This window comes from Natrix helvetica (genome assembly GCF_964273705.1).
Source record: "Natrix helvetica genome assembly, chromosome: 10".
Classification (NCBI taxonomy): Eukaryota; Metazoa; Chordata; class Lepidosauria; order Squamata; family Natricidae; genus Natrix; species Natrix helvetica.
Genome location: NC_138561.1, coordinates 9,084,477 through 9,111,488, shown reverse-complemented (window position 1 = coordinate 9,111,488; position 27,012 = coordinate 9,084,477). Strand labels below are relative to the sequence as shown.

At 40.0% G+C, this 27,012-nt stretch overlaps 2 protein-coding genes across 6 annotated transcripts in view; one reads left to right on the top strand and one right to left on the bottom strand.

The window, feature by feature from the left end:
• The window catches only part of WWOX (WW domain containing oxidoreductase), a 576,016-nt gene extending 551,020 nt beyond the window's left edge, over positions 1-24,996 (top strand). Inside the window, exon 10 of the mRNA XM_081963372.1 lies at positions 24,703-24,996. Coding sequence (XP_081819498.1) covers positions 24,703-24,721 — 19 coding nt within the window. The 3' untranslated portion in view covers positions 24,722-24,996. The remainder of the gene's footprint in view (positions 1-24,702) is intronic.
• The window catches only part of MAF (MAF bZIP transcription factor), a gene marked incomplete at its 5' end in the record, with an annotated part of 353,201 nt that overhangs the window by 6,274 nt on the left and 319,915 nt on the right, over positions 1-27,012 (bottom strand). The window contains one exon of one of the 5 annotated variants that reach the window (XR_014176245.1): positions 3,150-3,172. The exons of the other annotated variants lie outside the window; for them this stretch is intronic. Of the gene's footprint in view, positions 1-3,149; positions 3,173-27,012 lie in introns of those variants that run through there. 5 annotated transcript variants of the gene reach the window in all.

Here is a 27,012-nt window from a genome sequence, read left to right as displayed (position 1 = left end):
ACTAGACGGCTATTTTTCTTCCAGCAATTTTCAAAATGCCAACAAAATTTGACATATTGCACACAGTTGGAAGCTGAGGAATTAGTTGCCTATCCCTATTTTAAGTGCAGTTGGGCACTTGTAGGCATCATTGGACTCGTTCCAGCTATACACTTTCTATGAACAAAAGCAAAAGCATCGTATTCCTAGAACAATAAAACACGTTGCTCAAGCAAAGAATTTAAAAAGGCTGCATCTTTGGAATCTCCTGCAAAATATAAAAAAGCACCAAGCTCTGGATTTTATTTTTTAATCCAGAACTCTTCCGTAGCGCTCTTGCGTAGAGAGTGATACTTCTCAACTGTTGAAAGATTGTCCTACATTCTTTAAAAGATCTTCATGGTGAGGTTCCATGAATTAGTGGGCCCCCATTAAAACTGGAGAATTCATTTTTTTGTCGGACTCGGAGAGTAGCTGTGACTGCTGTTGTTGTTTCCTGCTTAGGGAAGAAGGAATACCTAATGATGTGTGACATGTAAAACAATTGTTACTGTAATCCATTTGTGTATAAGGAAGGAACAAAACTGCAGAGAGATTGACCTGGAAATAAAATGTGCATCAGTGGTGCCCTTGGAAGGAAGGACTCGACTCAGATAATGCAAGGCAGATAATATATAAGGTAGACTATGTAAACAGTTGCCTTCATCCAGGGCTGGGATTCAGCCGGGTCAGACCGGTTCGGGCTAATTTTGCATCTGGTCCGCCGAACCAGTTGTTGCAAGGACCAGCTGGCCGTGCCCTGCCCACCCTACCCCATCCCGCCCAGGAGTCTTCATGGCCCATTCATCATGCCAGGTAAGTAGGAGGCTTTGGGAGGGTGAAAAATGGATCTACTGGAAGTTCAGGAAGTCTGGAAATGGGCCCGTTTCTGGCTTTGCGAGTGCCTCCAGAGCCCGAGAGAGGCTATTTTTCACCCTTCCGGAGGCTCAAGGAAAGCCTCTGGAGCTTGGGAAAGGCGAAAATGCCCCCCTCCGTAAGAAGGCCATGTCCCCTATGGCCATGCCCACCCAGCAACCGGGCAGAGAACTGGTTTTCAATCCTACCCCTGCCTTCATCCAAAGAAAAACGCCTGGGAGATGAAGGTCTGAAAATATTCCAGCACTTTCAGGACAACGTGAATTGCCCAAATCAGCAACGATCAGCTGACAGCTAAGAGTTAAGCCTATTTTCATCCCAAACAAGCAAAGCTGGTATCTCTTGTATGCTTGCTAAGTCCTATGCCATAGCAGGGGATCTGAGTGGACCATCCTGCCCAGTTTCTCCAATAGGCTTCAGAATAATTTCTGTCTCAGTTGGCAATCTAAGCAAAGCAAGACTCCGCAAGAAAAATCCTAGCTATTTTTATGCACAATATTTTCTTTCCCTTTCCTTTTCTTGCTCTATCTATTTGGCAAGCCAATCGTCCCTACTAGAACATGCACTCGTTTGCATTTCCTACATGGTTATGTATGACTTTTCCTAAACATGGCCTTCTGAGGTCAACGCCTGCACCTGATAAAAGAATATTTTAAAACGCCCACAGGCTTTGGCATGCAAAATATGGGTCACTCTGTACAAAGATTCAGGGGAGGCAAAACCTGAAACATTTGCAGGCTAAGGAAAGGTTGTGGGGGGAAAGAAACAGTCTAAACTTCAAGCTACTGGGTCCCTTCTGGTGTTGCTATTGGTGTATCTTTGTTTGGGATGGAGCTTTGATTGCTCATGGCTGCAGACTTGACCTTCTTCTTTTTAACCTACAGACATATCTGGTCTGCTTTCAATGAGTGAGTAGAGAACAAAAAGAACACATACTGTAAGGGAGAAGGGAGAAAACTGTTAAAGAGGAATCCATAAGGTAAAGATTCCCCTCGCACTTATGTGCTAGTTGTTCCCAACTCTAGGGAGTGCTGCTCATCTCCGTTACAAAGCCAAAGAGCCAGCGCTGTCCAAAGACATCTCTGGAGTCATGTGGCCGGCATGACTAAAAGCCGAATGTGCACGGAATATTGTTACCTTCCCACCAAAGGTGGTTCCTATTTTTCTACTTGCATTTTTACGTGCTTTTGAACTGCTAGCTTGGCAGAAGCTGGGACAAGTAATGGGAGCTCACTCCGTTATGCAGTACTAGGGATTCGAACTGCTGACCTTTCTGATCGACAAGCTCAGCGTCTTAGTCACTGAGCCACTAGGTCCCTTTATTATTTATTATTATCCATAGCTTCAGCTAAATTGTCTGCATCGTGGCCTGCATAGTTTGCTCCTCAACAGAACATCATTGCCACTACAGGTTCTGGTTATTGGAGAGACCACCTATCTCCAGTGGTTTCTGTCCCCCTGGCAAAATGGGTGTCTTATTCAATTTAAAAAAATGTCACCGCTTGGGATTTGGAGGTGTGCCTTCTCTTTTAAAGGACTTACCCTCTGGAACAGCAACCTCACAGAAATATGTATCTGTCAGATTTCCCATGTAGACGAGACAGGACACATGGCTGATATTAGCTACAGCCACAGCATTTAGGCTTATATACCGCCCCTTCAGTAGTCTACACACACTCTGAGCAGCTTGTATTGCAAGCATTATTGCCCTCGGAAGGATGGGAGGCTGAATCAGCCTGTCAGGATCGAGCTCCAGGCTGTGAGCAGAGTTTGCCTACGATACTGCACTTTAACCTCTGCGCCACCAGGGCTCCGATAAACGCCTTCTACTTTATTATAAAGCTACATTAAAAGAATCTTGCAGTCTGAAAGTACCCATTTCCTGCCATCTCCTTTACGGCCCAAGAGGCTATGCCCTTGAGTGCTCCCTAGGCATCATTTCCCAAGGTCTTTCTCACCTACCATTACATTACGGCGCCCACCTTGCTGATATTGTAAAAGGAACTGAACATCTGTCTATTTTTTCCCAAATCTTGGAACACTGGCAGGTAAGGGTTTGTATTCTCTATTTCTTAATTTATTGTTACATGATTTTTTTGTTTATGATGTAAAGCACTCAGACTTGATTGAAATTGGGCATTCTTTAAATCTAGGTAAGCAAAGAAACAAACATACAAATGCTGGGGTTTTTTTGTTTTTACATAACAAAGCCTTGGCAATAACAAAAAATGTTACTGAATTGAAGGAGGTAAGTCCATCACACTTGAGCGATCCTCTCCTAAAAGACAAAACCAACATCAAGATTGTCCTTTTATATAATGGAGAGAAAGTCCTTCTTTCTGTGCTTGAGCACCATTGTGTGCCCCTCTACCTTTTAATAAAGTGAAAGCAATCATTGAATACTATTAGAAAGATTTCCTTTCTCTTTTTTGGAAGAATTATAGAGACTGGGTGTGCATCTGAGCATGTTAAATCATGTAAAGTACTTATGAGACCCTCAAACCCATATATGTTTAGGGCTTTGAGGGACTCAAAAAGTGATTAGATAGGTAGGTAGGTAGGTAGGTAGATAGATAGATAGATAGATAGATAGATAGATAGATAGATAGATAGATAGATGATAGATAGATAGATAGATAGATAGATAGATAGATAGATAGGCGGGAGGGAGGGATGAGATAGATGAAAGAAAAAAGATGATAGACAGACAGACAGACAGATGGATGATATAGACAGACAGGATGGATGGATAGATTAAATAGATGATAGATAGATGATAGATAGATAGATAGATAGATAGATAGATAGATGATAGATAGATAGATAGATAGATAGATAGATAGATAGATAGATAGATAGATAGATGATAGATAGACAGACAGACAGGATGGATGGATGGATGGATGGATTAAATAGATGATAGATAGATAGATAGATAGATAGATAGATAGATAGATAGATAGATGATAGATAGATAGATAGATAGATAGATGATAGATAGATGATAGATAGATAGATGATAGATAGATAGATAGATAGATAGATAGATAGATAGATAGATAGATAGATAGATAGATAGATAGACAGACAGATGATATAGACAGGCAGACAAGATGGATGGACGGATTAAATAGATGAGAGATAGATAGATAATAGGATTGAGATATATAGATGATAGATGATAGATAGATAGATAGATAGATAGATAGATAGATAGATAGATAGATAGATAGATAGATGATGCATGCATGCATACATATATACATACATACATACATACATACATACATACATACATACATACATACATACACACAGAGACATATAGATACTTAGAAATAGATAGAGGCTTTGGGGATTCAAGAGTACTTTATATTAATTAACATGCTCAAATACACACACACACACACACTTACTCCTTTGTTTTCCTTCAAGAAATCAGTCACAAATTTCATTTTGTCCATGTGTCTATATTAGGCCAGGGCTGTAAAAGAAAGCTGTGGGGTTCAAGTACAAATTCTAATTTAATGAGCCTGAAATCGATTTAGTAGTCAGGTGAAATAGCAGGCCTTGAACAAGTTGCACAAACAGGTCAAAGAAATGTGTATTTCCTAGACTGTTATGCTGAGGCACTTCACGTGGAAATCCTTTTCCCGGAGATGGGGGAAAGGTGGGGTCTGCATAAATGCAATGGTGAGGATCCAGATGGTTCCTAATATCACCGTCTCACCATATCCCAGAGCATTTATCTGCTATCCCCTTCCCCAAATGAGCCAATACATTGCTAGCTCTCGGAAACCAGCTTATCTCCTGCACCCAAATAGCATCTTGAAGCCCTCTGTGTCACCTGCTAAGTGTCCGGTAGGAAGTGGGGGGGAAGTCTGCTATGGTAGGAAATTGGATTAGACAAGTGTGGAATCTGCCAAGAATTTCCCACTGAGCAAACTGTTAGCAATGATTGAAGAGTCCTTTTTCAGCAGTTTGAGCTAAATCCAGTGTAAAGTTCTAAATGAGCCACTGGGCTCATCTCATTCTGAATGGAGATTCTGCAATGCACTTAATGCTTCGTTTCAAAACTGAGAATGGTGCAACCAAGCTTATAAAGAAGAGGATCAAAATATATTGATGATGATGATGAGTAATCTGCAGCCTAAAACTGATGAAAACTTAAAAGCTCAGTGCCTAACCAAAGACCTAAGAACGATTAAGGTAGTGCCTAAGGATGCAGGCAGTTCCAAGCAAAGTAATTTTTTTTTTTTTTGTAAAATTAGAGCATTCAGTTCCGATAAATTCAAAATATCAAAATATTGAGGGACTCCTTTAGGTATTGCTGCGAGGGCTCCAATCAATTATTTGCATTTGCATTTATGTGTTGCCAGAATCAAAGGAGATTATCTGCAGGTTTTAATTTGTCAGTTTTGCAAGTCTCACAAGTCCTTTCCATTCTATTTCCAAAGAATATATTGAATATATGAGGGATATTCCTTATTCTTTTTTATTTCAGAAAATTTTATTGGTTTTTTTAAAACATTTATAAGGAAAAGGGTAGGTGGAATGGTATACAAATTTTGGCAGTTGCAAATGTGGCAGATGCCCCCTCCCTCCAAACTCATAAGATACATCTAAGTATAAAACATTCATACATGATCATATAAAATCAGCATATTAATTCTAATAAAAAAAATTTCAATCAGCTTATATATTATGATATATAGTCTAGATATAATTTCATTATTACTTTCGGTCTGTTTATAACAATGTGATTTTCTTATTCATTTTTGTGATCTGAGCTTTCTTGGTGTTGCCCCTTCTCCCCCCGCTGGCAGAGCTCCGGCCCCTCCCGTGTCCTGTGTGACTGTTGAAGTGTCTTCTGTTTTTTCTAGGTTCGCTTTATTTTTTTCCATAAAGGCCTGTGCCTCTATGGGTGTATTGATTCTAATTCTTGTGTCCTCCCAGAATATCAACATCCCTTCAGGCATCAACCATCTGAACCACACCCCTTTCTGGTATAATTTATTCGCCAATTGCAAATAATTTTTCCTTTTCTCCCTAATTTTTTTGGGGATCTGCTTCAGGATGGTTATCTCCCTGTCGTGATATGTCAATACTTGCCCCCTTTGTACACCCAGAATTACGTCTCTTGTGCTTTTCCTAAGGAATTTAATATGGACCTCCCTGGGTACATTGTGTGTTCTTGCATATGCTTAATTCACTCTATAGACCAGGTCTATCTCCCATTCCATCTGTTGTTTATCTTTGTGTATATATTCAGCTAAAATATTAGTCATAATGTCCCTTATATTTTCCCCATCTGCTTCTATAACATTTTGAAATCTAAGATAAAAGGACATTCTCTCAAACTCTGTTTTCATTTGTTGGATATCAAGTTCTTTGTTACCCTTCTGCAGAGCCTCTACCCCCCCACTCGCCTCCGCCACCCCACCCTCCAGAATAGGGATATTCCTTATTCTCACAAGTCCTTTACACTCTATTTCCAAAGAATATATTGAATATATGAGGGATATTCCTTATTCTGCCCACACTGAAGTCTACACATTTGTGTATGTCTTGCCCCATGATATATACCCTTCATTTAGCTTTTTGAGTACTGCAAACGTGGGGAAATTCTCTTTGAATTTGTTTCTGCTTTCTCATCATGGTTTTATTATGATATGGCTCCTTCTTTTCTTTTCTTTTGCTGTGAAATCAGAATAATCTAAATGTTAGATATGATACAAGTCCGTATATAGAATTGTGATCTAATGTGGTTTTCAAGTTGCGTTGAATTCTGGGTCAGATTGACTTTTGAAATACAAAGCTATTTTGGTTATCCTTCTGAAGGGAGAACATTCACTTCTCCTGGTGGGAAAGGCTTCTTTTTAAAGCCTCTCAAGATTGAATTTAAGAGTGCTTACCTCTTTTTTAAAAAAGCATATTTAACGAACCCCAGAGTAATAATGGAGTTTCAACCATCTCTTTTTCATATCTGAGGCCAAACTACCTTCTAAACCATCCAGGCTGATCCAAATCAGAAATGTACCCAGTTCAAATTCTTCAAGGCTCCAGAAGAGCAGGCCTGCCATAGACCCACATGTTGTGACTTGCCAGTGGCCAGTGCAGCTGGCAGCAGATTCGAACAGTGAGGAGGTTGGGGAGGAACATGGGCCAGTCCTGGAGTCTGGGGAAGGCTCTGATGCGGGCTCTGTGTCGGAGGCAGAGAGGAGGCCAGAGCCGTATGCCAGTTATCAGCTGCCTTCAAAGTCAGGCATTAGTGAAGCACATGAACAGCTGGAGCCTGTTCCCAGTGTGCGCATGCGCAGAGTTGCCAAACAAAGGGAACAGCTAAGGACCAACGGTTGACTTGGGAGTAAGGCCACAGGTGGACGATGAATGGCCCCTCCCAGAGGAAATAAAGAGGAGCAAAAGGGGAGTGGAGTTTGCAGGAGACAATTAGTTCGCTTCATTGGTTCGTGACTCTCCAAGACTCCTTGCCAAGTTCTGCAGATATCGGCCTCGCAGCTCTCCAAGCCATATAAGGTCTGTGACCATAAATCCTCCCTTGAAAGACTTTGGCAGATGTGAATGAGCAGAATTCACAGTCAATTAATAAAAAGGGTTTTTGTCGGGACCAGGAGTTTGCTTCATGCTCTTGGGAAGCTTCGGTCAGAACAATTCACATGCACACACTCTGAGCCCCTCTTTGACTCTTGTCACCTGAGACACCAGAGAGGCCATTTGACACCGAAGACTCAGAAAACCAAAGCTATTTGCCATTTGGCTTTCCAGGGAAGCTGTTTCTTTCCAATTTGGAAGCCCGGGAAGGAAATACAGACATGTGGGACAAGGCAGGGAGGGGAAAATTGCAAAAAGGTTGGAGGGAAGACAGAAATGTGGCTTTGGGATTTGCGTTTTTAGTTCTCTGATTGTCAAAGGCAAAGAAAAAAAAAACCCTGTTAAAAATCCATCTGGGTCAAGAATTGTCTAATTCGCATCAACGCAGGCAATTAGAAATTGTTTTGCCATCTTGTGGAAACAACTTGGCCAGCATCCCTGCACTATTTAACTGAAAGCTGAGCGTAAGCCTCTTTCCAACGACAGCACTGAGGTTTCCCATCACAATCACATTTACTTTCCTAATAAATTATCATTGCTTACACTGCGGTGGGGCACGATGGGAATTAAAGCATGCTGCTTAACTGCCATGTGAGCTGCACCCCCGAATCAGTGGCATTAGCGATTTTGTTGTTTTGTAATATAAGCTCTGGAAATGCTGTGGCTCTGGCTAAGACGCTGTGCTTGTCGATCAGAAAGGTCAACCGTTTGGCGGTTTGCATCCCTAGCGCCATATAATGGAGTGAGCTCCCATTACTTGTGCCAGCTTCTGCCAACCTAGCAGTTCGAAAGCACATTAAAAATGCAAGTAGAAAAGTAGGGACCACCTTTGGTGGGAAGGTAACAGCGTTCCGTGCACCTTCAGTGTTTAGTCATGCCGGCCACATGACCACGGAGACGTCTTTGGACAGCGCTGGCTCTTCGGCTTTGAAACAGAGATGAGCACCGTCCCCTAGAGTCAGGAACGGCTAGCACATATGTGCGAGGGGCACCTTTACCTTTAATATAAGTTCTAGGAGCAGCCCAGAACCTTCCAGGATCACTTTTGTAGCCCTCCGAGGCCATTCAGAGGCAAAACAGAGGAGTGTTTTCTTTGCATTTAGAGTTATTTTGGGGGCTTTAAGAGGAACAGCAGGTAACCAAGCCTTAGAGACGCAGGAAAACAACCGGTTGAACCTTTCCCCCCCATCCCTAAATACTTCTCCTGTGAGTCACCAACCTCCCGGCCTCTGAATATGGAGCTTGAGCTGATGGAATTTCCTCAGCCTTTCAGTAAAAGTGATTTGCAAATAAGCGATATTTGGTTGGCCTTTTGGAACACTTCCAGCCACAAACCATGGCTAACACTTCTCAGAAAATAGGCCCGCCTATATTAGAAATCCAGACTACACACTACCAAATGAAGGAAGGGGAAAAGAGAAAGGTATTTTATATATATACCACACAACCAATCATTCCACTTACTGAAAAAAAGCCAGCACCCCATCCCCTCCCACCAAGACTTACAGAAAGACGGCAGCTCCGTTCCCATTTTAAGCCCACACTTTGAGCCCACGCTTGAAGATGGCAGGTGAGATCCTGCCGAAACGTTGCAAAGACAATCTCAACCTTACACGGGAAAAGACCCGAATACAACAAAACCAGCATATATATATATATATATATATATATATATATATATATATATATATGTATGTATGTATGTATGTATGTATGTATATATGTATATATGTATATATGTATATATGTATATATGTATATATGTATATATGTATATATGTATATATGTATATATGTATATATGTATATATGTATATATGTACATATGTACATATGTACATATGTACATATGTACATATGTACATATGTACATATGTACATGTGTGTGTGTGTGTGTGTGTGTGTGTGTGTGTGTTTGTGTTACATCACAAATCAGCACAAATACAACATATATAAAATCAGCACAAATACAACATATATATATATACACATACACACACACACACACACACATACCTATTTCCCTGGCTCAACTGATAAGGAGGCGAGCCTGTGGCTTAGTGGCTAAGACTTCTGCCTAAGATATAATACAGCCCAGGTTCAAATCCCAGTAAGGGTATGGCTAGCTGATGAGAGCTAATTAGCTCAAAATAGATCTATACTAGTCTCCCTTTATTTATTTATCAGTACAAATACAACATTATATATATATATATATATATATATATATATATATATATATATATGTGTGTGTGTGTGTGTGTGTGTGTGTGTGTGTGTGTGTGTGTGTGTGTGTGTGTGTATGTATGTAAGTATGTATTTGTGTTACAACCCCTGGTATGCCTAAATAAAGTCTCCCTTTATTTATTTATCAGTACAAATACAACACAAATATGTATGTATGTATGTATGTATGTATGTATGTATGTATTTGTGTTACAACCCCTGGTATGCCTAAATAAAGTCTCCCTTTATTTATTTATCAGTACAAATACAACACACACACACACATACATACATACACATACATTTAAAGGATGATATATGTGTAACTATTAAAATGAAAATAAATTGTGGAAGAGGGATTTAAAATTGTTATGTAAATACAGAACAGAGTTTGCTAGAACACCATCCCCAAAATCACCAGATTAAAGAGGAAATATACAAACACAACAACGGGAAGGAGGAATGGAGAGAGGAGCAGAAGGAAAGATAGGAAGAGAAGAAAAAGGAGAGGGAAAGCAGAAAGGGAAAAGGAGAGGAAGAAATGGAGGGGAAGTAAAAGTAGGAGAGAGGATAGGAAAGGGAGGAAGAGGGGAGGAGTGGGGGAGAGGAAGGGAAAGTAGAGAAGGGAAAGAAGAAAGGAGAGAAGAAGAGAGGGGGAAAAGGAAGAAGAAGTAGGGTTGTTGTAAAATCAGATGGGTGTATGGGACGGTAGAAAAGCAGTCTCGATTATATTGTTAATTGTAGGGGAGAAAAAATTGTTATAAATGTTAAAAGTTATGAGATTGTATATTTGTGAATGTATATATGAGAAGTAAAAAAAAAACTTCTTTCAAAAAAGAAAAGAAAATAGGCCCGCCTAGCCTGCTAAGCACAAACCAATTCCCAAAGTCCACCATGAAAGAACCCGCTTTGCAATTTGTAGTAGACCTCTCATAGGAAAGATTGTCCTAAATATAAATAAACAATCATAGTCAATCGTATTTACTGTACACACGTGATTGTGTATTGTCTGACCCATCCACTGTGATCATGAAATTCGCAGGCGATACCACCGTATTGGGTCTTATTACAGGTGGAGACCAAGCAGCGTACAGGGGGGCAGGTTCAAAAACTATCCACATAGTTATCTTAGAATGCCCGGAGATGGACATATTGACCAAGGAAAGGAGGAACCAGAGTACTATCTAGTTTGGGGGAAATGGTATAAATGGTTAGATGATAGAAATAAGAAATAAGAATTTGGGAAATGTAAAATGTATTCTAGAACAATTAGGAAACAGTGATAAGAAAGTAGGAAAAGTAGGATTTGCACAAGTAGAAAAGGTTATACAATAGAATAAGGGTAACAATGACTGTCTGATGCAAATGACCAAACATAGGCTATTAACTGAAGGAGTAAGAAATAAAAGGACCATAAGTGTAAAATTAGAATGTATAGAGGGGGAAACAATATTTGTAAAGATGCACCGATAGATATCTGCTGTAAGAAGGAACATGCAGGTCTGGTGTTGTTTGTAAGTTTTGCGTATGTTTTTAAGTGTTTAAAATTATTATTTTTTTCTAAAAAACTATCCACATAGTGCTTACAAACCAACCTGCACCTGAACATCAGCAAGACAAAGGAGATGGTCTGGAAGGAGAGGAATCTGCCCCACATTACATTGAGGGTAGGTAGGTAGGTAGGTAGGTAGGTAGGTAGGAAGGAAGGAAGGAAGGAAGGAAGGAAGGAAGGAAGGAAGGAAGGAAGGAAAAAGAAAGAAAGAAAGAAAGAAAGAAAGAAAGAAAGAAAGAAAGAAAGAAAGAAAGAAAGAAAGAAAGAAAGAAAGATCATCCTGACCTTTGTACTGCATGAGACTACCTAGATTGGCTATTCAAATCTAATGACTGTGAATTACAGTTCAGTATAAGCAGATCAGCAATTAAACCAATCCAAGCCACAAACACACACACACACACACACTCACTTTCTCACTCTCTCTCTCTCTCTCTCTCTCTCTCTCTCTCTCACACACACACACACACACACACACACACACACACACACTTTAACCACAATTCAAACAAGGACTCCCAAGACATAAAGGAAATTAATTTATCCGAAAGCAACAGCATGATAATGCACTTCATAAAAATAAATGAAGTTTGATATCTTGTAAAACACTTCATCTAGCACGACCGCTTCGTGAACTGCACTGGCTTCTAATAGGTTTCCGAATGCAATTCAAGGTGCTGGTTTTCAACTATGAAATCTTGGAGGCATGGGCCCAGGTTACTTGCAAGGCCATCTATCTCTAATAATTTCCATCCATTCCACCAGAATTAGAGCGGGCATGTTCTGGTGCCCATCTGCGAAATAGTGCCGTCTGACTGGACTCATGTCTTCTTGCCTTGACATCTGCCATTCAGAATAGTTTCCCACAAGGCTTGCATAGTCCTGACCCTATTAGCCTTGAAAGTTTGGCCTTTTCTGAACTTGGCACTTTTATTTTAGTGTACATTTATTCTATATTCTAGATCTTGTTAGACACCGAGAGCCATTAGATTGAGATGAACAGTTTTATAAGAAGGAAGGAGGGAGGAAGGAAGGAAGGAAGGAGGCTCTGGACCCATTGACCTTTTACTCTGAACAAGTCCTCTTTTGACTCTAAAAACATTCATGTTGCTCCTACAAATTCCTCAAAACATTCCAGAAGTTTAATTGGACTTTGAGTCAGATATAGTTATACACTCCTGTTAAGTGAATTGCTCTGCCTAAGTAGGTGGTTGGACTAGAAAACCTCCAAGATCCCTTCATTCTATTCTATTCTATTCTATTCTATTCTATTCTCTCTATTCTATTCTATCACTGTATTAGGCCTCCTGTATTAGGCCACATGATTAAGAAACAAGATTAAAACTAATGAAATGTATCCAGTTGTGTGAATGCAGCCATTAGCTTTTTAACTATACCGGCAAAGTGTGTTTTGTGAACACAGCCTATAAATGTGCAATAAAAGTGTTACTTTTTTTTTTTAAGAGAGATAATCGCAAGAGGGAGGAAGTTCACGTTTATTACGAGATATTTCTACTTGGGGAAGCTTCTCCGTTTCATGTTCTACTTTGCCTTCATTTGCTAGGAAGCACCACCCACCCACCCCATTTAGAGAAAACCACCAGTTGCTTCAATTAAACTATTTCTAAGGAGTGATACAAAAGATGCCAATATAGCCTGTAATTTACAGGTTGCCTGCAAGACACCTGGCATACACGCATACACACACATTTCTCAAGGCAAAGGTGTAGATGGCTATTTCTCCGTGGACAGAAAGATAAAAGTCTCCCATAAAAAGCCAGAATGGTTTAAATTAAATACAATTAAGGTGTAAATCTCAGCACCCATTAACATTTAAGGTCCATTAGATTATTTTATCTATCGCAATATTAAATGCTCAGAGGCTGTGATAGGACTTTAAATTTTGATTTGGCTTCAGCTTGATCTAAATCTTGTGCGTGTTGATTATCAAGCGTGCATAACCACATCATTCTCATTCATTCTCTCTCTCTCTCTCTCTCTCTCTCTCTCTCTCTCTCTCTCTCTCTCTCTCTCTCCCTCCCTCCCTCCCTCCCTCCCTCCCCCCCCCCTCTCTCTCTCCCTCTCTCCCTCCCCCCCTCTCCTCTCTGTCCACATGTGTGGAAATTACACAAATCATATCAATTTCTGGAAGGATACTGTTCCAGGTGCTGTAATAGAAAATCCACACTATCTTATGTCCTGATAGGTGATACCGTTGAAATGAAGGGACTGCAAGTACCTATTTATATGGCACTAATGAGATCACAATTGGAATACTGCACCCAGTTCTAGACACTGCAACACAAAAAAGATACCGAGAGCCTAGAACAGGGGTCAGCAACCCTGCGGCTCTGGAGCCGCATGTGGGTCTTTCATCCCTCTGCTGCGGCTCCCTGTTGCTCAAAATATTTGTTACAACTGCCAATGTGCGATACCCGCCATGCAATTTATTGAGCTTTTTGACCCCTGGTAGGTTTTGTGGCTCCCAGGTTTTTTTCCCCTGTGGGAAATGGATCCAAGTGGCTCTTTGAGTATGTAAGGTTCCCTGTCCTAGAAAGAGTAAAAGAGTACAGAGAACAGCAACGAAGATGATAAGAGATGTGGAGTCTAAACTGTATTATGAATGGTTGTGGAAATTAGGAATATCTGTTCTAACAAAGAGAAGGGCTAGGAGTAACACAATAGCAGGTATGCCAATATTTGAAGGGTTGCCACAGAGAAGAAATTATCCAAAGCATCTGAGGGCAAGACAGGAAATAACAGATGGAAGTTTATCAAAGAGAGCTTCAACCTAAAATTAAAAAGAAATATCCTGATAGTGAGAACAATTAATTAATGGAATAGCTTGTTGTCTCCCAAAGTTGTGAGTGCTCCATCACTGGAGGTTTTCAAAAACAGATTGGACAACCATTTGTCCAGAATGTCCAGTTTCCTGCTTGAGCAGAGGGTCAAACTAGAAGACCTTCAAAGTCTCTTCCAACCCTGTTATTCTATGTTTTATGTTCTATGCTCCCTCTCTCGCCTGATATCACTGGATGAGCTGAAGCTATTGGAGATAGGCGGTCCCTCAAATAACTCAGCCCTATGAATTCCACGCAGAAGCAAACCTGCTCATTTTTCTTCACACTGAAAATGCTCTTGTAAATCAGCTAATCAGAGGATTCAACCAATTAAATAATCAATTCAACATTATTTAAAGCTCTGTTAATGCTTTCACTTGGAATTTCTCATTGACTTTTATACCGTACAAAACATTTTTTTAATTAAAAAGTCCATTGATCAATTTATCTAGCATCTATCTCCAAAGTTCATGCAGGTCTATTTTAATTCAAATTCAAAAATCATGACACAAAGATGCTTTGGCCCCATTTCCTCTCCAATACAAGCATTCAGTTAATTAACAAATGAATGGGCAGATTGAAAGATAATAAATTATTTCTGTCTTCCAGTTTTGTTTCTGATGATTTCATGGGCAGGTCCATATAGTTTTCTTGACAATAATACAGAAAGGGTAGCAGTACCAATGTTATTATAAGCGTCTCAGCCTAAGATAATAGTCATAATTTGCAAAATTTTACTATTGTGAAACATCGTCACATTCCTCTATCATAAAAAATATTGGTTAGTCCCCTCTAACCAATACATAAAACAGCTGTGCATGAAAAAATTACTAGTGAATGAATTTTAAAAAACCTCCACCCTAACAAGCTGAAAGTTAAATTGGGTGCTACTTATGAAACTTTGTGCAACTTAATCTGATCAAGAAAGAGTTTGTAAGTATCTTGTTTTATTGACAAAGCTTCAGTGGTGGGATTCAATTTTTTTTACTACCAGTTCTGTGTTGGTGTGGCTTGGTGGGCATGGTATGGCTTGGTGGACGTGGCAAGGGAAGGATACTGTAAAATCTCCATTCCCTCCTGATCAGCTGGGAGTCGGGAGGCAGAGAATAGATGGAGGTGGAGCCAATCAAAGTGGTAATTTACCAGTTCTTCTAGTTACTCAAAATTTCCGCTACCGGTTCTCCACAACTGATCAGAACCTGCTGAATACCACCTCTGCAAAGCTTCCTCATTGTTTTAGGATTTTCTGGTGGTATCTCAACCAAATGTTAACCAGGGTTGACCCCACCTAATGTACGGTCAGACAAGGTGCTGCCATTCTAGACAAAAAATACACAACATTAAGATGCGTAATGGAGGTGTAACACAATTCATTCTTCCAGTTCATTTGATCTTGACAGCAAACCTTCTATAGAAACTGACAAAGAAGATCAAAGCTTCTCTGATGCACATCATGGAAAATTTCTGGTCTCCCCTTACTTGAAAAACATATTTTTAAAAAACACCAAAGATAAAACTGTTCAGCTACCAAGCATAGCATCATATTTAGTTTAGAGTCCACAAATTTCCATGGGTATGATAAATAGTATCTGGGAAATAAGTCTGCAGTGTTCTAAAGCAGTTTTTGTGACTGACCACAGCCCAACAACATCCACTGCATGAACAAGTAAATCTTCTATCTCAGTCACTTTGTGAATGTGCTCTAATCTACCCTCAGTGCAAAAAGATTCTCTATCCCTGAAACAGATTTATGGAAAGATCCATCTCCTCCAATCAGTAACTATCCTCCAAGGTCACCCAATTTCTGGTTGATGTTGATCTGAGACAGGGCCTAGTCTCCATCACTCAGCTCTTACCACTTGCATTCTTTTGAAGGAGCCATTAATATTCCCTGCAAAGATCTTGATGTGATTACCCCAAAGCGAGAGAATCTCGGGAACATAATACCTGCTTTCAAACTCCTCTCTTTGAACAACTGAAAAGTCTCTTCTTGAAGCATTCACTCTACATTCTTATGCATATGAAATTTATAAATAGAAATAGGCAGGTGCCTGAACAAAATAGCCAAAAGTTTTCGTTATTTCTTTTGAACCCCCCATTAAAATCAGGGCTAAGTTAAAGCAATCAACACGTGTGTGTATTTTCGTTCATCAATGAATGCCCTTCTGGTCTTGCATATTCTATATTGCACATAGCTCAAAATGTCCGTAAACATTTTGATCCATGTGCAATAGAGAGTGCAGCTTCTTTTGACCAAAATTACATATGCATGTCTTTTATTGGCCACCAAGGAAGAGATTTTAGTTTCTGGAATTGGGGTAATAGCATCATGAAACCATGCACCCTTTTCCTTCTTAATCCCAATTATTGCTGAAAGCCATAGCTGTTGAATCCTTAGGGAGCCTAAATTCCTGATGCAATTAACATCTCGTATTCAAGAAGATATCTCTGCTGTTTTAAGACGAAATCTCTCCCCAGCTGGATAAGCTCTGGATGATCTTTTGTGCTAAGTGGGAAGAGATTCCTTCCTTCCTTCCTTCCTTCCTTCCTTCCTTCCTTCCTTCCTTCCTTCCTTCCTCTTCCATCCTTCCTTTTCCTTTTTGCTTCAGCCTAGAGTAAATGCTTCATTTAGTCAGGTAGCTGAGTAGAAGTCTTTCCCAGATGATTACGGAGTTCACCTCCAACCAGAATGTGCCTGCTAGCAAGTAGAATTAGAATGGGGACTTAAAAGTGTTAACAAGACCTACGAAGACTTAATGGATCGGAGTCTTTTTACAGCTTTGCATCCTTGCAAAAGGGGACCTTGAGCAGGCAGTGAAGAAATAAATAAACAAATGAATAAAAGTGCAATCCAATATGTTCCTGGTGAAAAAGAAAAACACTGAAGGGGAACCGCAACAAAATAAATTAGTTTTTTTTTTACCCCTCTACTGCTTGAATTGATTCCTAAGAGCATCAGGAACTCGGGCAAAACATATTTAATATAAAAAGGGAAATCAGGAGGAGAATTAGGCTATCAGATATGGTTTAAGATAATCCACACACACACAAACACACAAACTCTCACACACACTGCAACTAAACAAGTTCTGACATCTTCCCTAAAGTAGATGTCACTGGACTGGTGGTATCCTGAGCCTGCAGATTTGTCCCCACTCATGCTGATTGGAGGGGCGCTCAGTGGCTAAGACGCTGAGCTTGTGGATCAGAAGGTTGGCAGTTCGGCGGGTCGAATCCCTAGCGCCGCGTAATGGAGAGCTCCTGTTACTTGTCCCAGCTTCTGCCAATCTATCAATTCAAAAGCATGTAAAAATGCAAGTGGAAAAATAGGAACCACCTTTGATGGGAAGATAACAACATTCCATGCATCTTCAGTGCTTAGTCATGCCAGCCATATGACCACGGAGACGTCTTCGGACAGTGCTGGCTCTTTGGCTTTGAAACGGAGATGAGCACCACCCCCTAGAGTCGGGAATGACTACCACATATGTGTGAGGGGAAGCTTTACCTTTGCCTATGCTGGTTGGGGATCGCCCTTCAAACTTACCCTTTAAAAATGAAGACTAAATTCATACAATAATGCCAGACCAATTTGGAATGGGTCAGTTTTTGGGTTGAGGTCTGTTGTCCCAGCCATTCCCATAATATCTTGCATGAATTGGGGCACTGCATTAATAATTCCCTTCCACTATCTTGTAGAGTCCAGTACATTCTATCTGCTTCTCCCTGCTGCTTAAGACAGTGCACTCCATTCCTACCCTACATTTTGATAAGTGCCAAACAGGTTTGCTAAATGCAAGGGAAAGAGCCACACTGAAGCATAGCTGCGATGGTATTATAATCTTACACTAAACAATTAGAGCGTGTGATGGTATTACAGTAAATGATTACAAAGTTTGCCCTTGATTAATTCTATGACTCTAATAATCCATCTTTTTAACAGATCCTCTGATTGATTACATTTAAATGGTCTGCATATCATCTCCCTGCAAATCAATAGCTATTCTCCTACTCTGGAGAAGAGTTGAGATAATTTATGATTTAGGAAAGAAAACCGATCTGTAGGTTTTGATAAGCAGAAGCCTGTCCGTATCCCAATGAAATGCTGCCAAGGAGAAATCTTGTTACCATTATACACACAATGGCACCAACTGTATTGAGTGGTAGTGTTTTATTTTTTATATAAAAATGTACGGAAGGGGTTTCCAGGGTACATGATGAAAAGAAACCAAGGGATCAAATATGACAGCACTAATGGAAAAAACCAGTTCCTAGATTAATGTCAAAATTCTCTAAGTGTTATCTAAAATTATCTAAAAGTTATTATTTTTAGAAATATGATGCATGTATGCATTTACTTGCATAATTGTGTTGATCAGGAAGGTTCATATTTGGCTACCAGTTTTAGCAGCTTTCAAAAGACACTGAAATTACTCTGCTAAAATAAGCTGAGTAACCAACATCTTCTTAAAAAACTTCCAGTGTTGGAGCATTCACAACTTCTGGAGGCAAGCTGTTCCACTGATTAATTGTTCTGTCAGGAAATTTCTCCTCAGTTCTAAGTTGCTTCTCTCCTTGATTAGTTTCCACCCATTGCTTCTTGTCCTGCCCTCAGGTGGCTTTGGAGAATAGCTTGACTCCCTCTTCTTTGTGGCAACCCCTGAGATATTGGAAGACTGCTATCATGTCTCCCCTAGTCCTTCTTTTCATTAAACTAGACATACCCAGTTCCTGCAACCGTTCTTCATATGTTTTAGCTTCCAGTCCCCTAATCATCTTTGTTGCTCTTCTCTGCACTCTATTTCTTCCTTAGTCCTTCTTTTCACTAGACTGACCGTACCCAATTCCTGCAATCATTCTTCATATGTTTGATTTATATAAACATATGTGAAAACATGTTTCATACGTTTTCATATATGTTTCATATATTTGCCAATTTATCAATTCTCAATCAACAATGCTCTTGTTTCTTATTAAATCCTGGATTCCAGGGATCATATGACAAGAAACAGCAATGTTTCAGATTACAATGGATCTGGTCTTAGGAGGTATACTGAAAGATACTTGAACAAATATGGGTTCACAAGTCCTAAGACATCCGAGTGCTCCATATTTGAACAGTCTGAAATGTTTAGAAAATTAACCCAAATCTTTTTATAGCACCTGGGAACGAGATCAGCAATTGAGGTGAAAAGTTTTTCATGATCTTAGTGAGAAAGAAAAGAAAACAGATCAAAATTCTCTGAAACAAGGCAGAATGACTCGTTTTCTTTCTAGTTTTCGCTCAGCGTCTTTAAACATGGCTAAGTGCTTTGCATAGGGGCTGCCCCAGCCAATTCCACTTCCTCTCGTGTAAACATGAATAAAACCTCTGTCACTCATAGAAACAACATGGCACCAAGTACATTTAAAAAAAAAAGATTTGGGCTTCTTCTCAAAAGACAGGCCTGCTTTTCTCATCTTTCAGCCCAAGGTCTTCATTTTACACAGTTCTAGGTTGTTTTAACAGAGGGATCGAATCAAGATCACGTGAAGTGTTAATAGCACTTTATAATGCCACATTTGGAATATTTGCATCCAGTTTTGGTCGCCACGATGTAGAAAAGATGTGGAGACTCTAGAAAGAGTGCAGAGAAGAGCAACACAGATGATTAGGGGACTGGAGACTAAAACATATGAGGAACTGGGTATGTCTAGTTTAATGAAAACAAGGACATCCTTCCCTCAGATGCTTTGGAGGGTAGGTTGACTCCCTCTTCTTTGAGGCAGCCCCTGAGATATTGGAAGACTGCTATCATGTCTCCCCTAGTCCTTCTTTTCATTAAATGAAACATTCCCAGTTCCTGCAACCATTCTTCGTATGTTTTAGCCTCCAGTCCCCTAATAATTTTGGTTGCTCTTCTCTGCACTCTTTCTAGAGTCTCAACATCTTTTTTACATTGATAGGTAGACAGACAGACAGACCTTCAGACAGATAGACAGACAGACAGACAGCTAGGTACCTCCATGATAGCCTTTCCCTAATCTTGTCCTTTGGGCCTTGCCATGATGCACCCATTGCTACTGTTAACTAAAGTCCATCCACCTTGCTCTGGGGATCCTCTTCTCTGTCCTTCCACCTTTTTCAGCATTGCAACCTTCTCCAGAGAGCTGGATCTTTGGCATAATGTATCTGAAGTAGGATAATTACTTCCCCTATGGAATCATCTCAATTGGTACTCATCAAGACATATGACAGAGCACTCTTTCTATGATAAGGAAATCTATTTTGCTCATCTGGGCAAGCGGGAGGATAGTACAGTCTTCAAGAGAGGCATTTTAGCCTTTTGGGTCTCTAGTTACTGATTTCCTTCCTCCACAGATTGATTTGCCAATGCAAGTTTTTAGAGAAGGAGTAGGTGATCCAGGAAGCAGAAATCACCCTTATTTCTAAGTTATCTTCCTGGGTTCTGCGGCTCGGGGTAAAGGAAGCTTTCTGCATGAGTCTAAAAATACACTCTTGTGGTTAGGAACTTTAGAGAAATCACATAGCCAACCTTACTATATAAGGCCCTCTTGTAAAAAAAAAATCCAGCAGGGGAAACCTGCCTCCATCAATGGAATAGAAAACTGCAAGTATTTCCCAGCAAGAGTCATGATCTACTGGAGGGAGGGAGAGAAGAAGTACTCAAAACTAAACTGGAAGAGTTGTAAATCTCAAAGCTTTAAGTCTTGAGCTAATCACCAAGGTAATTGTTATTTAAATAAAGCAGGGAGCTAGTCTGCAAAGCAAAGTATGACTAATTTCAAAGTTCAAGTCCAGAACAATACAGGTAAGTAGAAATAGTCCCTTCATAAAACATGCATGGAAAATCCCCCCCAGCCACATTTTTTAAATGGAATAATCAGTTGGAGAGGACATCAAATGGATCAAATATCTTTTCATTCCCAACTTCATTTCTTCCCTGACTTTCTAACATCTGGGGTCCTCTCTGAGCTCGGTGGTTTTTCTTGCAGACATTTTATTGCCAAACCAGGTAACATTATCAGTGCTGACATTACCTAGTTTGATGACACCGATGAGGATGATACTGATGATGTTATGTACCTTGGTTGGGAAACGTCTGCAAGAAAACCACCAAGTTCAGAAAGCACCAAGGAGCCCACAGTTCAATAAATGTTACAAATGTTCTCTTCTATCATTCTCTCTTTTTCATTTCCTTAAAAGCATTGGCTGACACTGATAAAGTTTTTAAGGAATATCTTGCAAGTTAAGGAAGATGGTCCTAATATCCTTCACTAATTCATAAGACAACAGAAAATTCAGATGGCTAATATAAAACACAACATTTTTTTTTATTTCTTGCTCAACCTGAGCCCCAGCTAAATTGGGAATATTGTTCATGATTGGAGAGAGCCATGCATATCTACCCCAACAATTTGTTTCTACTGATGAATTGCTCTTCCTGTCATAAAATTTCTCCATAGAGAAAGTTAAGGCTGGTTTCTGGTTCTCTCCTTGATTACTTTCCATCCATTGCTCCTTGTCCTGCCTTCAGATGCTTTGGAGAATAGTTTGGTCCCCCATCCTCTTTGTGAGGGACCTCAAATATTGGAACACTGCTTTTTTCCCATTAAACTAAAAGGTAAAGGTTCCCATCACACATATGTGCTAGTCGTTCCCGACTCTAGGGGGCGGTGCTCATCTCCGTTTCAAAGTCAAAGAGCCAGAACTATCCGAAGACATCTCCATGGTCATGTAGCCGGCACGACTAAACACCGAAGGTGCACGAAATACTGTTATCTTCCCACCAAAGGTTCCAATTTTTCTACTTGCATTTTTTACGTGCTTTTGAACTGCTAGGTTGGCAGAAGGTGGAACAAGTAACGGGAGCTCACTCTGTTATGCGGTGCTAGGGATTCGAACCACCAAACTGCCAACCTTTCTGGTTGACAAGCTCAGCGTCTTAGCCACTGAGCCAATGCATCCCTTCCATTAAACTAGGCATATCCAATTTCTGCAACTGTTCTTCATATGTTTTAGCCTCCAGGCCCCTAATCATTTTTGTTGCTCTTCTCTGCACTCTTAAAGAAGTAAGTAATTTGGTGGAGGCACTAAAAACAAGCTAGCATTTCATAATTTCCTGCAAGATAAGACGCTTTTTTGCACACAGAGACATAAACATTTTCTAAACAAAGCTCTCTCTTGTACGGAATAAATAATTTCTTCCAAACACAGGTAAGATTCAGAAAAAAAAAATACTACTTCAAAAATGAATTGAGTTATCAACAGGATATAAACATTCCCCATACGGAAAGGAAAATGGGGTGAAGTAGAAAGTTTAAGATTTCTGAAAAATAAGAACCGGAAGGATGGGAGCTGTCCCTTGTAAATAAAGATAGCTGGAACGTATTAGGTGTCACAGGAAGGAAAAATGACAGCGCAGGGGAAAAGGATGACATAATAGTATTCTCCATCTCTCTCTCTCTCTCCCTCCCTCCCTCCCTGTGTTTTTTGTTTTCTGAGAAAAAATAAAACCTGGTCAAGGCATCACTCAGGCATCGTGTTTTCCAAAACAAGGCACTTACATTGTATTTCCATCCCATTCATATAATCTTAAGAGTCACAAAAGAGGGGGGGGGGGGGAGAAACACAACGGAATTTATATTTTATCAACATTTTGAAAAGTTTAATTAGCCCACAAAAAATAGACTTTAAGCCATTTTACCACTTTCTTATTTTTCATTTTTTAGTTTGGTTTTTCATTTGATTTTTGTTGTTCACAATGTAAGACAAAAACCTGCTAATTAAATAGTTGGAGGTTTTAGTCCAGATGGACTAAATAGTAACTACGATCACCATCCTCTTCAGTGCAATCATAATTTTCTAATGTGGTTGAAAAAGTTTGCAAATCATAGAATGTAAAGCTTTAAAAAGTTCTTGGAGATCCTTTTGCTGTACAAAATCAATTCATTTTATTTATTTATTTTACTTTTCGGTCATTTTAGTTGCCAGATTTAACAAGTTGGGTTACCTTACTAAGCAGAGTCAGAACTTAGAATAGGAAAGCTGTCTGCAAGCGCTCTAGAAGCTTCAAGGGGTTTTCCCTGAAATCCTCCACTTTGTCTCGTTGGTCTTCTGCCAACTCCTCTGCTCTTCCTAGCATCATAACGCCAGGCGCCTTTCCCCAGCTCCTGCTGCCTCTCTGCACCCAGCAAAAGCCCAGTCCCACAGAGCTGAGCTGTGGTGCTCATTCCAAATTCCCAGCCAGTCAGGTCTTTCAGCCGTGATGGAGTAGCTGTGACTTGCAGTCTATCTGTCACTGCTCGAATGTTTTACTGGGCATACAACACAATGATAGGCGACATCACTCAACAGCAACCAGTCCAGCCACAAAAGCAAGGAGCAGCAATTTGTAGCCTCAACATAGCCATTTAATCATTTCCAACAGGCCTCTCTCCTCCCCCCCGCCCCCCCAATCTTGCCACGCCGGCTAAACTAAACTTGAGAATTATAGGACAAATATTTGAGTTTCTTCCCACTCCGGCAACTTTGACCGACTCCTGTTTGGACTGTGTCATTCTTAATGGCTAACCTTTGGCCTTTGGGTAAAAGCTGTATAACTCAGAGGCTCCACCCGTTTATAATGAACGGGTTTTGGGGTTGTTGTTTTTTTAGCTTACAGGAGGGAATCTGTGCTCAACCCTTCATTGTCTGCATGGTTTTCTATTCAGCCAATAAATGAAAAAGAAAGAAAAGGCAAGCTCTCCACTTCTCTCCATGCTTTATTATCCATTCAAACAATCCCTAGGAATGGCAAAGAGGGTAGGTTCCTGGAAGTGCTGGCAATCCTTAAGGGCCCATTGCTTTGCTGCAGTTCATAACCCAGATGGACTTTTTCAACATACTTTATGTAAAATAGCAGGACTCGGGGTTATGCTGTATTATGAAAAGTGTTTCACCGAATCAGAACAAATAAAAAAAATATCTACTGAATGTTCCTATCTATTTCCCTTTCCCCTTCTTTTCCCCTTTCCCCCTTTCTCCTTTTCCTTCCTTTTCCCCTCTTTTCTTTTCCCATTTCTCTTTCTTTTCCCCTTTCCTTTCCCCCTTTCCTTTTCTTTTCCACATTCTCTTTCTTTTTCCCTTTTCTTTTCCCCTTTCCTTTCCTTTTCCCCTTTCCCTTTCTTTTCTCCTTTTTTTTCTCCTTTTTCCCCTTTCCCTTTCTTTTCTACTTTTTTCCCCTTTCCCTTTTTTTCCACATTCCCTTTCTTTTACCCTTTTCTTTTCCCCTTTCCTTTTCTTTTCCACATTCTCTTTCTTTTACCCTTTTCTTTCCTTTTTACATTTCCCTTTCTTTTCTCCTTTTCTTTTCCCCTTTCCCTTTTCCACATTCTCTTTCTTTTCCCCTTTCTTTTTTCCCTGCCAGTTCTGTTTGATTGTGTACTGGTGCCTTTGCAACTGTTATTCTTAAAAAGCCCCTTGGCGTTTTCTCGTTCCATCTGCCTTGTTTGCCCCTGAGGATTCTCCAAATCTTTTGAGCTCTTCCCCTTTATTTCTAATCAGTTCTCTTCCCTTTGCTAACCTGTCTCCCCCAGCCTAACCGTGATCCTGTAATCTCCCAAGAACAAAGCTAAAATCTAGCCAGAAAGGAATTGAACACTCTTGAGCATCCCAACAATCCTGGAGGAAACCACTTATAAGAAAATGAAAACAATAATAGTGGTTACTTTCTATACTAAATTTTTGTTGCGAAAATGTTTCAAGATGGATAAACTAATTGCATGATTACTTTATGATTAATATTGATATGTTTATTACAATTATTATGATTGTGATTATTGTTGTATTTCTATCTAAAACCATCTGTGCCCAGACAACATGCTATTCAGATAGATATGGAACCTCTTATGCTTATTTTAAAAAATCTATCAATAGAAAATATATTTAATTTTTTTTAAAAAAATGTTCTTAAAACACAGAGGGTTGAATGAAGGACAAAGTGTAGAATGTAGACAAAGAAATGCATTAAATAAAGGTTGTAGCACACATGAAGGACTGGGTTACTCTACTCGATTTAGGGACGCTATTCCTGAACTATCTTCTGAAACAAAGTGTGTCAGCTGCATGGCACCACAACTATCACCTCCGCTCCATGCTTGAGAGTTTCTGGGTCACACTTGATTTGTCCGCAGAATGTGACAAATCTTGACCTGATCTAGAAATGCTCCCCCGGCACCTCCAAGTAGGGCAGTGGGGGAAAATATGGTTCAAATCCTAGATAACTGTAGGCATTTAATGTTTTTGTAAATCAGAGTCTTATTATTAAAATGGACACACAAGAATGTGTCAGCCTCTGCTTCGCTTGCTTGCTATCGGCTGCCATAGAAATGTGGGGGCATGGTATTGGGGAAGGGAATTGTATGGTACTGGAGCAGTTATGTAAAAGGGAGTTTTGTTCTCACCATCTTCTGCGCATGCTGATGGCCGATGTTTGGACTTGGTCAAGGCCAACTGTCTCGCATACCAACCTGATGAGGTCTTTTGAAGATGCACTCCACATGACACCTTGGGGAGTTGCAGATTGGACACTGGGGTGGGGTAACTGGAGGGAGGGGGCTGGGTAATCATTTGATATGTACTTGTTCGCGCCTTTTTGGCTCAGATCTTGCTTTTCTTTTCGCTAATCAATTCATATCTAGTAAAAATACTTTATCTCTATTCAAATAGAGTTGAGGTTTTTCTTTCTTGGATACTGAAGGAGGCATGCCTGACATTAAGCAAGATCTGAGCTCGCATCCATCCCGGAGTTAGTCAGGACTGCACTAAAATTTGAGGGGCTGCCACGGAGAGGAAGGGGTCAAGCTATTTTCCTCCTTGTCTGAAGGCTGGACAAGGAATAATGGATGGAAACTGACCAAGGAGAGATTCAACCTAGAAGTAAGGAGAAATGTTATGACAGTGAGAACTGTGAGTTGCTTTCAGAAGTTGTGGGAGCTTCATCACTGGAGGCTTTCAAGAAGAGACTGGACTGCCATCCGTCAAAAATGGTCGATGGCCTCCTGCTTGGGTGGGGGGTTGGACTAGATGACCTACAAGGTACCTTACAACTCTGTTAATCTAATCTAAAGAATGATGAAATTATAATTTACTAATATATGCTAATGTAACAGAAACCTGGAAGCCTGAGTGTGTTTTACGTTCCCTCCCTTTTTACCCCAAGGATTTAAGGTGGAATCAGTTTAAGTTTCTTTTTAATGCTTTCTTTGTTTCCAGGCTTAAAACATGCTTTTATAACTGTCATCACAGAATTTGTCCAAGGTCGTTAAAGAGATGCAAAAACCTTCTTCTTCGGGAATCTACTGAACCAAATCCATATGGATATTTAGGAGCAATTATTACAAAAGATGAATTCCAATTAAAGAAATACAACGATGAACTTCTTTTGCTTAATACCAAAACAGAACTTAAATCAAGGCGACAACTTTCTTTATCTTTGCGTGGCAGAATAGCCATAATTGAAATAAATCTTCCTCCTCCTCCTGTTTCAGATGCTGCCAATTCTGTTATCAATTCTGAACATGCCAACAAAAATTCTTTCTTTGTATGTAACCATTAAGGGGAAAAACTGTAACTAGGCAAACTGTACAATATAAGCAAAAATACAGTGGAGTTTTAGGTGTATTAAATCTGAAAAATGGAATAGCAATAGCACTTAGACTTATATACCGCTTCATAGTGCTTTTACAGCTCTCTCTAAGTGGTTTACAGAGTCAGCCCATTGCCCCCAACAATCTGGGTCCTCATTTTACCCACCTCGGAAGGATGGAAGGCTGACTCAATCTTGAGCCGGTGAGATTTGAACTGCCGAACTGCAGCTAGCAGTTAGCAGAAGTAGTTTCCAGTAC